Consider the following 14,306-nt stretch of genomic DNA (forward strand, 5'->3'; position numbering starts at 1 on the left):
GGTGGTGTGTGTGTGTGTGTGTGTGTGTGTGGTGGTGTTGTGTGTGTGTGGTGTGTGTGTGTGTGTGTGTGTGTGTGTGTGTGTGTGTGTGTGTGTGTGTGTGTGTACGTACACACACATATATTTACACAATCTACTTGTATATGCAAAGACATCCCCAGCATACCTCCATGTATATATGTCAGTGCAGCAGATGGATCTTCCTAGGGAGCTACCGGCATTGCACTGGGAGATGCAGGAGAACACACTGGAGCACAGACCTGAGTCTCAGGCTGAGGAGTACGTGTAGGAGGCTTCCTCGAGCCAACAGTAAAAAAGTTTTGCAATAACTGAAGGTATGCACTGGCATCCTTTAGCATGTCTCCCATCACATTTCCTTACTGAGTTAATGTTTAGTAAGGATGCATATGTTTTTTAAGATGCTTGTTGTGCATTTCTTTTTTGGTTAGACTTCTGAGTTATCCCTGATAAAATTATTTGCTTCTAAGATTTAAAAGGAAATAATTTCACTGTGGACCTTGCTGTTAGGTGGCTTTCTGGTTAACCCTAATTTCATTGTGTAATGCGATTGTGGTGCAGCTCTGCCCCAATTAATGAGGCAGTGTATCAGTGAGAGCACAATATTGCCATGCCCTCTCACTGTGCTGCTTATTATCTGACTCCACAGCTGAAAACAGCAATTGAATACATAGCCTGGTGAAAGATTTATAGCCATTGTTTGTGTACAGCTGCAAAGGGGCTGCTTGCAGCCAGCATAAACACATCGGAGGTTTTAAGAGGTTAACATCTCTTAGCTTTCTGCATCAGTGAAAAAAAGATGTAGCATTACAGAATGAAACAGTTTAATGTAGTAGGAGGATCTCGGTCTGGGATCCGCCTCAGCAGTAAATGAGATATCTGATCTCAGGGAATAAGACTATCAGGCTCACTGCTAACTCCAGTAAATGCTCCAATACCTGAATTCCCTGTGGATGTGCCACATAGAGTCATAGTTGAAAATCCTGTCAGATGTTTCATTCTTTCTGTTTTTCCCCCCTTTTTTACTCTTATTGATATGAATTATTGCAATTTTCCACTTCTGGTTGGTTTGTAAAGGCAGAGAATCCAGAGCAGAGAAGGATGCTGTGTGGGAAATGAGTACTGCAACAGGAGACGATGCAAACTTGTGTCACAAGGCAATCCACATTGTCAAAGATCTTTGCCAGAAGCAAGTGGCTGATTTGGAACAGAGAACTTGCACTGAGTTTCTTTTGTTGTTGCCCTCGGATGAAAAGCTGCAAATAACTGAGGCAGGTAAAAGAAACAATTCCTTATCCATGCTGTGTGTGTGTTTGTGAACAGAGTGGGGCATGCATTGGATCAGCAACAATAATCTACCTAACATGATACAATATTATGCTTTATAGATTAAATATGTATGCATGTATAAATATACATATAACTTACTGTAGAGTGTTCATGTGTGTGTAATGCATTAGTAGTAAATAGCTGCAGGAATGATTTCTTGTAGGCTGGAGGTGTTTCAGCACCACGGACAGTGCACTAAGCTGTGTTACTCCACAGGCTAAGATCCTCCACAGTGGAGTGTGGCTGAGCTCACAAGAGGCAATTTTCTAGCAGCTACAAATTTCAAAGAATTTGCTACATACATTACAGTTCTGTTTAACCATGGTCTGTACCAAATTAATTAAATGTTTTTTACAAATTTTTTTTGAGATTTTTCTACCACAGCACAACCATGCTGCATTCTTTTGAACTGATGTTAAGTGTATCAGTATACAACAGACCGTAAAATAATTTCTTCTATTTTTTTTTCTTTTGCTTAAAGAAAACTCAAATGTGTGGAAGCAGTGCAAGTCAAGTAGACTTTGTCTCAGAAAGCACTAACAGGTTAATTTAGTGCAAAGCAACACACAGTTCAGTAACCTATAGCAACCATTCAGAAGCCATTTCATGCTGGAGTGAGTGCAGTCAATCTGATGGTTTGCTCTGGGTCACTGCACGTTTTATAGTCCATGAATGTACTTTTCACATGGCCATCAGTCTTTGCTCTATACTCACCTGTTTGAATATTTTTATGAAATAATTTTTAAAATTGTAGCTGCTACAAATGCAACTTCTGTGAGCTTTCTATGTAAATGTCAGATTTTTTTTTTCAAAATATTTAAATCTCTGAAACCTGTAGCATGAAGTTCAGGCAGCAATTGTGAACAAAGTGTAAACATTAGAAGTTATATTTTTGTCCCACTGATGACAGCTCCTCTTTATCAGCAGCAGTACAGTTCTGCACATTATTTGCATGTTTAAATGTCAATAAGGAGTACCTAAAGCAAAGGAATGACAAGTGCTAGACTGTATTGATGTAACTTATTTGTATTGTTTAAGCCCTACTTACCACTGTAATTAATTCAATTCAGCCAGGCTGCATAATTTAATGGTCTCATATACTATTACATTAGCGGTTTTATTTCATCTTTCAGCTGCCATCTTGTCTTGTTTATTTGGATCATCTCAGTTTTTATTACCCTTTTAGAATACCATATCCAGTGTGTTTGCTGATAAGCTGCTTATAGTGACCTTTTACATAGTGCAGGGAATATTACACCCTACAGAGCACAATGTGTTATAATGATGATGTGAGTAAGGTCCTGTAGCTGAAAAAAAGAGGCTTATCTCCCTTTAATGAAGCTGACTGGATTAAAACATTGCTGAAATTCTCTAACCCCTCTTTCTTACACTCTCCTTTTCCAAAAGGGGTGCTTGATTTTGCTAGGTGCAGACCATTCAGTTGGAAGTACTGTATTCTATATGCAAAAACAAATGCAGTTGTTTGAAGGAAGTGATATGCATGACAATGGCATGTACTCTTCTGCAGTGTCAGCTGTCAATACTCATTTCTGGCTTCAGATATCTGATCACAGAAGTCTCTGCAGCACTTCTACCCATGAGCATCCCTTCATGGACAAAACTGTTTTATGCCACATATCCCACCACACCCATAGCTCAGGTGCCACAAACACAGGGTTTGTAATCTAGCTCAACATTTCTGACAAGTTTGAGGAGCTCTGATTGGACAATGAGATAATCAAGAAGCCCTGGTCTCTTGTGGATGTTCTGAAGTTTTTATATGCCCTGAGAAACATTCAAAATCGTCTGGTTGTTTGATAGGAGCTACACACACAGGCATATTGGCATGGGGGAGAGCATTGTGAGAACTATGGTAACCATAGTAACCACATTTATTTCCTGTTTCACTTATAATGCTGCTTCCGATGCTGGTAAATCTGGCGCTTTGATTTGGAGTAGATTTGTTAACACCAATCCAAACTGAAAATTTACTGGAAAAAGTGTAATAGAATATGAGGCTAAAGGTGCCCATCAATGGTACAATCTTGATAGTAAAATCTTACCAATTCTATGTAGTAGTAGTAGAATTCACAGAGTGAATAGACTTTGCCTGGATACTTTAGGAAGTCCTTCATATTATATAGAAGTGGTAAGATTGTACAATCAAGATTGTAACATTAATGGGCACCTTTACACTATCCTTTAGCTATGCCTTGTATTATTAATCTTTAACCGCTAAATACACCTCATTTCAATCTTCTGAACTCGCACATTATGCCTAGCTTTAAAGGGACTCAGAGGAGTGCCCAAATTTAAAAGAATACACTTACCTGGGGCTTCTTCCAGCTCAGGGTAGGTGGTGAGGTCCCGCAGCGTCCTCCTGGCTCGTCTCCTTCAGCCTCCGCCGGCCCCCGGTTTTCAGCGTCACCCGCCGACACCTGGGCCTGGTGTCGGCCGGCTCTTCCTGATTAATGACGCAATGCATCATTAAGCCGGCCGCTTCACGTGATGACGCATTTCATCTTTAATCAGAAAGAGCCGCCTACCCTGAGCTGGATGAAGCCCCAGGTAAGTGTATTCTTTTAAATTTGGGCACTCCTCAGAGTCCTTTTAAACTTTGAATAAGCTCCCTTACAATAAGGCAGATTTCACACCAGAAACCAGCATTTTGATTGCTATCACACCACACGCAATGCTAAAACGAAGCCACGTATACACCCACGTTGATGCATGGTAATGTTGGCAGCAAACCAAACATAAATGTGTGGCTCTCTAGTGCTAACTTCCTGTGGCCAAAATGTAAATTGCAAGAAATTGATTTGAAAAAATATGCTTCCACGCATGCGCACTGCAATGCGAAACAGATTAAAATATCTGCGGCCCCATTGACTTACATGACTTCTGGTCAACCGCCACCATGGTAGTTGACCCATTACACGCTGATGCGTTTGCATCAGATGCAATACTTCTCACCGCATCAAGTATGAAATGTCCCATACACTTTCATTGCTTTCTCAATATCCTGCGGTAAAAATGGGTAATGCAACACAATGAAAATGCTCTAGTGTGAAAGGGGTTTCACTATACTTTCATATTTACCTTCTTCAACAACTTGACCAGTAGTGTTGTCATTTAACAGTAACTTGAAGACCATTTTGGGTGCCAAGCTATAATAGTGACAAAAGAGTGTCTGCACTAAACTGAGGAAAGCAGAATAGCATGAATTACCACATGATGAGTAGAAAAGAATGTCATTTTTGGTAGGAACTAGTTACTATCTGGCGCCAGTGATCAATGATTGCAATTCGTCTCTTATCAGTTTGGACGTTTACACAGCTTTTAGCAGATTGATGTAGACCATAGATAGAAGGATTTATTCGTATATAACGGTTATACACGGTGTCATCTTGGTTACATTAAATTAGGAAATGGAAGTCTTGAAAGTAGCATTAGGAAGCAAAAATAAGTTTGACATGAACTAAGCTAAGCTAAGAAGCACATTCAGCTAAGCTAAACTAACACAAGTTAAAATGAATTAGGCTTACACAAATTAGGTTGACATATGCGCTAACTATAAAACTAGGGATACATCTTATGTGTAGAAACCTCTCCAGATTAACAAGTGCTGGTTAGTCTCATCCCACTGTAGGTGGGCTTTGGGTGAGTTATAGACGTCAACCACGTTAGGAGCTTTCTATTGGCTTCCATGATTGATTGACTGACCGCCTATTCACTCTGCAGGACCAGAATCCCCAGGCTAAACTTGGAATTGTTCTGGCGAACCTTTCCCTGATTTCCTGAGAGCTGTTATGTTTCTGAATGTACCCTGGCGCCTTTCAGACTGCACCAGCTAGATTAGAAATTAACTGCCCTTCAACAAGCACGCTGTTCCAATGCTTTAGTAGAATTCTGATCTCTTAGAATATGTCTTAAAGATACTCTGTAACAAAATTTTCAGCCTTATTTCTTCTATCCTATAAGTTCCTATACCTGTTCTAATGTGGTCTGTCTTACTGCAGCCTTTCCTAGTTGCACAGTGGCTGTATTATGTCTGTTATATAATCTAATCTTCTTTCCTCTGACGGCTTTGTCGGACTCAGGCACTCAGGCAGGAATGTGCTGGTCTGCTTGTGATAGGGTAGAAGCTATACACACCCTCTCCACGTCCCCTGAAGGCTCTGTGTGAGTCACAGACTGAGCTCCTCTCAGCCTATCACACTCTGGTTAGCAACCATGTCACTGCCTAAAACTGGCAATTACAAGCCAGGATCGCAGCAGGGAGTGGTTGAAACAGCACAGAGGAGCCCAGGAGAACATAATGAATCGAATGGTAAGCTTTTTATTGTAAGAATTTTAGAGTACAGATTCTCTTTAAGGGAGATCTCTGGATCTGCTGAAACATTGGTTCTTAAGTAAATGAGGGTTTTACAATGCAAGAACCTCACAGATTCTTACACATAATACAATACATTACATGCAATGCCCTACTCACTGTGCAGTAAGATTTTGTGCACGTTATTCTGCTTACCGCAGTTTAGTGAATATACCCCAAATATCTTGGTGAAAATTATCAGCTCCATTTGTTAAAAGGTTTTCTTACTGAATGCTTTGGATATTTTTCTCCTTGAGGATAAGCACCAGTGAACATGGCATATTTCATTTTTCTTTTTCCAAGCACTCTAGGCATTTGTAGACCAACATTTTGGCCTGTAGCAATGTAAAAAAATGTACTATTTTGTGCTATGGATACCTGAGTGGGTACGGACATAAAAAAGAGATCAATAAAAAACACCATTTAAAAGTTTAGGAGCTTACGGTATAGCTGTACTTTGCAATCTCAAAGGAAGGACTTAAATTTACAAGATCATAAATCATCAGCTCATTGTGAAGGCAAACTTTTCTAGCCTTGAATGTACATCTAGGAATCCAGAGCATTAAATGCTATGAGGACTGTGTAAAGTCAGATAGCTGGTTGGCATTAACACTTTCTAATCCAATTTAGAAATCATTCATCTAGTCTACATCCCCCCATCCCCCCCCTTACTTTTTTGTGACTGAGTGGAGGGGATGTGGGTGATTTTTGGGTGTTGAGGGGCAGAAATCCAGTAGGGTCTCTAGTGCAAGGAGACAATCTGGCATTAGCGGGGGGTAGGGGGGGGAGGAGAGCCAGTGCCAGCTCATTCACTGTAGCTCCACTTCCCATTGCACACCCACCAGCATAATTACGCTATTATGCGACGCTGTGTAGTGCCGAAGGAGGTCAATGGGTTGGACTTTGCCCAGCACTTTGATCCAAACAGCCTTATACCATGCCGGACTAGGTTCGGCAATGGGGCCCCTAGCAGAGAGCCCAAATGCGCCCACATAATATTTATTTTATGTGTTGCAGTGGTGGAGCATTAAATCACTGGGAATCATGTAATGCCAGACTCAAGCCAGCAATGGCGCTCCTATCGACAGCCGTGTTTTCCTGTGTCTGACTATGGTTGACATTGATTCTGAACTGGAAAATGCCTGGCATAGCTAAAGATTATGGGGCCCAAAAGCAAAACTTTCATGGGCCCTCAGATGTAGGCACTCTTGAGCAATGCCGCCTGCCCCTGCCCTATGGATATAAGTTAATTGGACAATTTACATTGTAATGTAATCTACACTGCATATAGTCAATGGGCATTTATACAAAATCATCGAGTGGAGGAACACAAGAAAGTTAATGGTGAATACATCAAGTGCCACCTGGGCCCCCTATGCTCCAGGGCCCCATAGCAGTTGCTATGGCTATTGCTACTCCCTTGGTCAGACATAATCAGACACAGGATCAGAAAAGGTTATGTTTTTGCACAAACCAAAGATGTTTAAGCAGAGCGTTTAATCTTTACGAATTGTCTAATGCTACCATGTAGATAGTTGTTGCGTATCGTAGAAACGTGGGGCTCATTTTTAGTAACCAATCAGATTCCAGTTATTATTTCGATAATTCAAACGAGAAAACTAAAGCCAGATTATTGCTGAAATGCCAATTTCACACTATTTTAATGTGACCTAGTCTTTATACGCCCTCACATTTCATAAATCCTCTTTTTCCAGAAACAAGAAAGCTACTTTATTCTGACGAGAAAACACATGTAACTGAGTTTGAAACTTTTGCTTCTCTATGAAAAAAAAAGGAAATACAATAGCACAATACATGTAATATAGTTACCCTAACAGGGGCACAACAAATAATGCCAGGCAAACAAGCAACAAATAGTGAACTAGAAGCAAATAAACGTGTACAAAGGATGAACAAGGCACCAGATAAGTTATTAGGGCTTGTTTCCACTTTAGCTGCCATTCATCTCCGAGACAGCACTGGCCGTGATGCAAGAATGCGCCTGAATCTCTTTAGCCATGCCATGCAGGACTATAGGGATGAGCAAGCGTGACACAATTTTTTTCTGCATGCTGACCATTTTTTTTTTGTCAGTATGCGAATCGGGTGGAAGACTATTGATTTCAACAGGCTGCAATTCCCCTTCTGAATGTGCATGCAGGGAAATGCAGTGAATCGTCTCTAGTGGAAATGAGCCCATAAAAAAAGGATCAGGAGATTGGATACTAGAAACAGGATGATCAGGATCTAAGGGCTTTAGTAAGAGGCAGAAAAGGGCAGGGAAAGGTGCCAATTAAGACTGCAGGATACAGCGAGGTCAGAATACAAGTGATGTGTACTCAACAGAATACTAAAGCAAGTGACTGAGTGAGCTGCCACATACAAAAGCCTTTTCCAGCCAGCTGTATGTGAGGGATAATGATTAATGTAGTGCAATAGGCAGACACTTGCTGGTGAAGAAGATAATATGTGATTCAGGAGTATTTTGCCACATCCCATGACATGACTAATCCACATATTTTGAATAAAAAAAAGTGTATCTTGACTATCCTAAAAAATAAATAAAAAATAATTTTCTTTACGCAAAGTCCATACAAAATAATAAGGTATTGAGTCCAAAAACATTAGGTTGTGAGGAAAATATTTTTTAGATTGTGCCTAATATTAGATCGTCCTGGAACTTCAAATTTGAATCAATAGCAGTCCTGCTACTGGGACACAATTCTTTCCTTGAACTTCTGCAACTAGGCATACATGGACAACCATTCAAAATGGCTAACAACAGTGCCCTCGGTCTTCTCATGGCTGGAGTCCATTCTGATTTCTGACTTAGCAGAGGACATCTGGATAAGAGGCAGAATACAGTGGTTCTGGAGACAGCCTGACATACTAGTGAGTCATGAGTAATGACAAAGTTCACATTAACTTAGTCCCAACTAAAAAGTAAAACTCCCTGAAACTCATTTTCTAACAGTGGCTGGATTTACACTATGTCAGAGCATTACCACGTCCATTTCAACAGATGTATTTTAACAGCTTTGTAATCACCGAAGGTTAAAACTATTCAGCACTTGTAGCTGCCTCAGCCTAAAGCTGCGTAGTTTTAATGCCGGCCACTCTCCCGCACGGGACGTGATCAAACGTCCCAGCCAGCACAGAACTCTACTGTCTAAGACAGCGGAGTTTCATACATTGGTCAGGAGTCATTTTCATTGGTTTCTGAACTTCTGATCACCGTGAGCCAATCACAGTGATCAGAAAGTACTGAAATGTAAAAAAGGCTCTGCTCCTTAAAGGGGCCAGAGCCTTTGGTCCTAAATGAGTCAATCTTTTGGTATTCATTTTGTTCCTCCATTGTCGTCTATTTTCGACCATTGATATCTGTGTTACAATGTGTTTTTTGTCTGGTTTAATGGACCTGAGATGGTAGTTTTGATGGAAACATCCTGTATTAGGGTAAAGTGGGACACCTTTTTGATCCACATGGTGTTTCTTTCTCTTCTATTACAGCAGTGTTATTGATTCCTTAGTATGTTTTATTTCAGCTGATTCCAAAGTTTAAAGCTTAATAAAGGATCTGCTGAGGTCTGAAACAGACTAGTTTTGTTGCAATTTTATCTTATATTGGAATGACACAATGTACTATGCTGCTTGAAATGGGAGCTTGGAATATTTTTTGGTGTATGTGAATAACAGTAATGTTTCTACGTACGGAACCTTTTTTTTCTTTTTTTGCTTGGGTGCAGCAGGGATTTTTTTTTTTGCTGCAAAGGAATGCAATTGACAAATATCCCACTCTAGCCATCCCATTGTTTTGCATTGTTTTTCAGAACATTGTATTTGTTTTTTATTAACACTATTTACATTGTTATAAACCAGGGGTCTCAAACTTGCCTGCGGGCCATTTGCGGCCCTCGATACAATATTTTGTGGCCCTCGCCGGCAAAAGCTTCCTTATAGTTCGCTTCAGTGCTCCCAAGTAATCCGCCACATCCCCGCCGCTAAACGAGGGCTGCAGAGCCCCCAAAACGCCCAGGGGGCAATCCGCCGGCATTTCCTGGAAGGGGCAAAGCTATCAGCTTCAGCTCTGCCCCTCCTGACGTCAATCGCCGCATGGATCGCCGCCTCTCCCTGCCCCTCTCTGTGAAGGAAGAGTGAGAGGGGCGGGCAGAGGCGGCGATGCGCCGCGATTGTGAAATTCCTTATGCGGCCCAGCCTCATCCTGAATTTGCCTCCTGCGGCCCCCCAGGTAAATTGAGTTTGAGACCCCTGTAATAAACACAATGTTGACACACAACCTCATCCCATCGTTCACCACTTTAATATAAGCAGAAGTAAGGTTGTGTCGTTCCCGTTAAAGCACTTGTATATGTGATATATACAATAAGCCCAAATTATAGAACACAATTTAAGAGTCATGGACAGTTCTAAAGACAAATAAACCACACCTTTATTATCTGTTATTATTATTATAACTCATCTGGAAAATGCTTAGGGTCCTTTCACATTGCATCAATTATTATACAGTATATTATATTAGAATAATTCTGCATGATAACTCACTGCCCATACAATTCTATGAGGCAGCTCACATTTCTGCATTATAACTGATCACATTATTCTAACTCACTACATGTAGGCTATGAATTAACGTCTCTATCCAGTCTCAATTGCAGTTCACACACATTATAACGTATGCATTATATAACCCACACTGTGTAAATACAGCCTGGATTCATAAAGAAATAGAGGGGGTTTATATTATACATGCAAAACTTTATTTTTTTCAAGGGATTACTGTGCACTGCCAGAGTTAGGCCTGGGACCCATTACAGGGGTTTTGTGGCGATGGCAAAACACCCTTCATTTGCAGAATTGCAGAAATGCTGCGATTTTGATGCAATTCCTGGAGCGATTGCACTTTGGCTACTGTAGTCACTGATGCGATCGCTCCGGGGTCAATGCCAAAATGCTGCAAGCAGCATTTTGTGATCACTGCTAGAAGGATCACCTCAAAGGGATCCACTGGGTTAGAGCTTTGCCCAATGCCAGCAAATGCGCTCCTAGAGGGTCCCAGGCCTTATAGGCCATTTACTGTAGAAGTCAAAGGTGCCTGTCCATTCAATGTTATATTGCACTGAAAGCGCATGTAAAATATATCAAGTGTTATGTGAGCCATGTATTGCAACGTATGTAAATAACTAAAGTGATGCATGCAGCCAGCACATATGCTGTTCCTTTTGCTTGCGTAAACACTGCATGTAGAAGGAGCAACATATGCATAGGGTGCCAGCAGCATTTCTGCTGTTTGCATATGTCGCTGTTTGCATTTTATGTAAAGCTCATTATATTTTGCATGCGATGTAAGCACATTGTGAAATTTTGTGCATATACCCCAAAATGTGTTATATGGTGGCGGCAGTGGCGTATTATACTCCTTTTCTTCTAAGTTAGCCAATAAATTGTATCATCCTGATTCAAAATGTCTTTCTTATATGGTGGCTCAATTAATATTTTCTATTCAATTATTCAAAAGCCATCAAAATCTTCACAATCGATTGATACTTTCACAAATCCATTTTCTGTTTGGATAAACAATTCTAAAATGGAACAAAATAAAATGTATTAACTTCTTAATTCTGTTTTGCTTTGATAACATTCAAGAGGAGTCAATTATTACGCTTCTCGGTTTCTAACAAGAAAAACAATTGTATGGAATCAAAAGTAAAGCCGTATGTTCGGTTTTAATTATTTTTGACAAACATACTGAATCAAAACAATTACAATTCTTCTTAATATATTATTAATATAGATTGATGTAGTTCCATCGTCTTTCATGATACTGTGCAAAGTAAAAAACACAGTCAGTCAGTGGTGGCAAACATCAGACAATTATGGTGACTACTACAGACAATGTGTACCACATTTACAGTAATTACAAGAAAACATTAGGAAAAGATCCCTGCCCTTGAGGTCTTCAGGTATTCATCTAAATGAATAGGGAGCAAACAAGAAGTATGGCAATGATCAAGCAAGCTGTCAGATTCTGCAAATAGCAAAGTTTGACTTGTAGCTGGTCTGGGTTAGATTAGATGCTCGTCTGAAAAGGTGAGTTTTAAGAGTGCACTTAAGGGTTGAGAAGTGACAAAAGTCATAGTTAGGTGATTGAAGTGGATCCTCTAGGTAAATGGGAGCCAGTAAAGAGCCTGGCAAAGAGGAACAGCAGCTGAGAGAAGTGAGAAGAGAAGTGGATGAGATAAGCAGGAGAGTTCAGTGGATTGGCGAAATGCTAGTTTGTTCATTAATAAGTCACAGAGGAGGATGTGTGGCTTATCTACTTGCTTGACAAGCTGAGGTTAAAGGGTGTTATTTACAGTTTTTGCTATTTCAGGTGTAGATTAAAATGATGGAAACATAATCAGTTCAATTTTGTTCATGTAGCTTTATAGGAAGCAAGAGGTTACAAAAGAAGATGTGACCCTAAGGTATACCGTAGGTGTTGGATAACACATTTTTCAAATTATCAGGTACAAAATACAACACAGACCTCTGGAAAATTCTTAAGCATGCAGTTTGGGGTGGTTTGGACAACACTTTTTTTCATGTGGATACTTAGGTCCCAACTATTCCTCTTTTGGAACCATATACCTCTGTCCCTCTTCCACCCTCATTTGTCCTTCATTCAGTACTAATATTTTTCTACTGAGGCGCTACTCCTGCTACTGCTGAAATTCGGTTTGTCCCCACATTTGTTGCCTGATGAAGCGGCCGTGGCCTGCGAAACGCGTTGCACTTTTGGGGTACTATATAATAAATGTGATTACTATTATACAGACAGTCTTTCGTGTCTGCTTTATGGAGGTAAGTCCACCGCTTCCTCCAAGCAAATTTTAAAGGTTTTATCCACTTTTACCCTGCTGGCGCCTCTGTTCCTCGTTTGCCATTTTTCTACTGAAAAATGTGTTTACTTTACTTATCCCCATCCATGATATATTTCTTATTTTGAAATGTGTGTGTCTTTAATTGGCCATTATATTAAACTTACACTATGTTGTTTTCTAGTGTATGGTCCACGTTGTTTTCTCTCTACTATAATTTTATTCCGCATGACAGCTGCACAAAAGTCAACTTTCATTAAATGCTACCTGTCTTTTCCCAATAACTTTTCTATTTAACCTGTGTCAATTGTGTACCCAGAGGTGCTTTCTTTCATTGCATTTGTTGTTTTAGTTTCGAACCAAAGGTTATTTAAGTGGTTAGATAAAGAAATGGAGTGCCTTTCTTATAAATGATCTTACCAATTATTGTTCATTACCAATACTGTAAGTCCAGGGCCAGTTTTAGACTTTTTGCTGCCTGAGGCAAACTTGTAAGGATGTGCCCCCCTCTCCCCTTCCTGCTTTGGAATGATCACACAGCACCAGACAATTTACTCTTCATTTAATATTCTCACATGGCATGCTGCAGCTCAACACAACAGCACACTGGGAGGCTGTGAGTCTGTGACAAATAAACTGCTCACCCTCAGCCACTCCATTCCTCCTCAGGAAGGTACACACAGTACAAAAATGCTGCCCCTGAAATCTCTGCGCCTGATGCAAATGTTTCACCTTACTTCATGAGAGAACCGGCCCTGCGTAAGTCTGAAAATTAAAGTGTTAAGGTGGCCATACATTGGTCGATTTTTTACTTTGATCAATTATTATAACTGATAAATGAATTAAATGGATCAACAATCAAGTTCGGGAATCGATTCTTATTGACTGATATTTGATGACATTTTTAATGAAATTTTTAAAATGAATCGATTGAGTATGTCAGGTTATTTCAGTCGATGGAACAAGAATCAAGAGCTTCTCATTATGTATTTGATTGACCTTTACTCGATCTGATTCGTCACGGTGCTTATTTTGTGATCAAAAATAGCCTGAAAAAATGCAACAAAAATCGACCCTAGTGTATGTGCAAAAAATCGATTTATGTTCGATTGATTCATTTATTTTGAATCAATTCTAAGAATTGATAGGTCAATTGAACGTTCCACAATCAATATGGCCAGCTCTAGTGCCCTCATGCCTAAAGAGGCACTGTAGTGACAGAAAGAAGAATGTGATATATATTGTTGTCCATTTGTGTGTAGCCCTGCCCTCCTAGTGATGCTTAGCCTGGGCTGGTTAGGTGTGTGGTATTCTCTCTCTACCTCCATTCTGATGCACCTGGCAGCAGTAAAGATGTTGCCACCTGTGAAAAAGATTTTACAACGGGCAAACACTGAATAAATATTTTATAAATACTGTAAAAAAATGTTATAAATTGCGGCTTCATTTTAAAATACTGGAATGTCACCCCCAGTATATACAGTGAAAACTGGTACTCTGTGCCTATTTTCTTAGTAAGGTAGCTACAGTCTGTGGGGATCCATGCTTTACATTTTCCATAATTTTCTCAAGAATGATGGTTATATGAATATTTCAGCAACACTTAGCGCGTACATTAAAAAATGGCGGCCGGAAATTTGGGCACCCAGGAAACGCAATAATAGAATATAAGTAAATTTACCGATATTCTACTATTAAAGTGTAAAAAC

The 14,306-nt window shown here is 40.0% G+C and overlaps 1 protein-coding gene across 1 annotated transcript in view; it reads left to right on the plus strand.

Moving 5' to 3' along the window:
- Nucleotides 1-963: 963 nt before the first annotated feature.
- LOC137545077 (synaptotagmin-6-like) overlaps nucleotides 964-14,306 on the plus strand; it is a 480,981-nt gene continuing 467,638 nt past the window's right edge. Inside the window, exon 1 of the mRNA XM_068266184.1 lies at nucleotides 964-1,293. Within this exon, the coding sequence (XP_068122285.1) occupies nucleotides 1,134-1,293 (160 nt within the window). The 5' untranslated portion in view covers nucleotides 964-1,133. The remainder of the gene's footprint in view (nucleotides 1,294-14,306) is intronic.

The sequence above is a fragment of the Hyperolius riggenbachi genome, chromosome 2 (genome assembly GCF_040937935.1).
Source record: "Hyperolius riggenbachi isolate aHypRig1 chromosome 2, aHypRig1.pri, whole genome shotgun sequence".
Classification (NCBI taxonomy): domain Eukaryota; kingdom Metazoa; phylum Chordata; class Amphibia; order Anura; family Hyperoliidae; genus Hyperolius; species Hyperolius riggenbachi.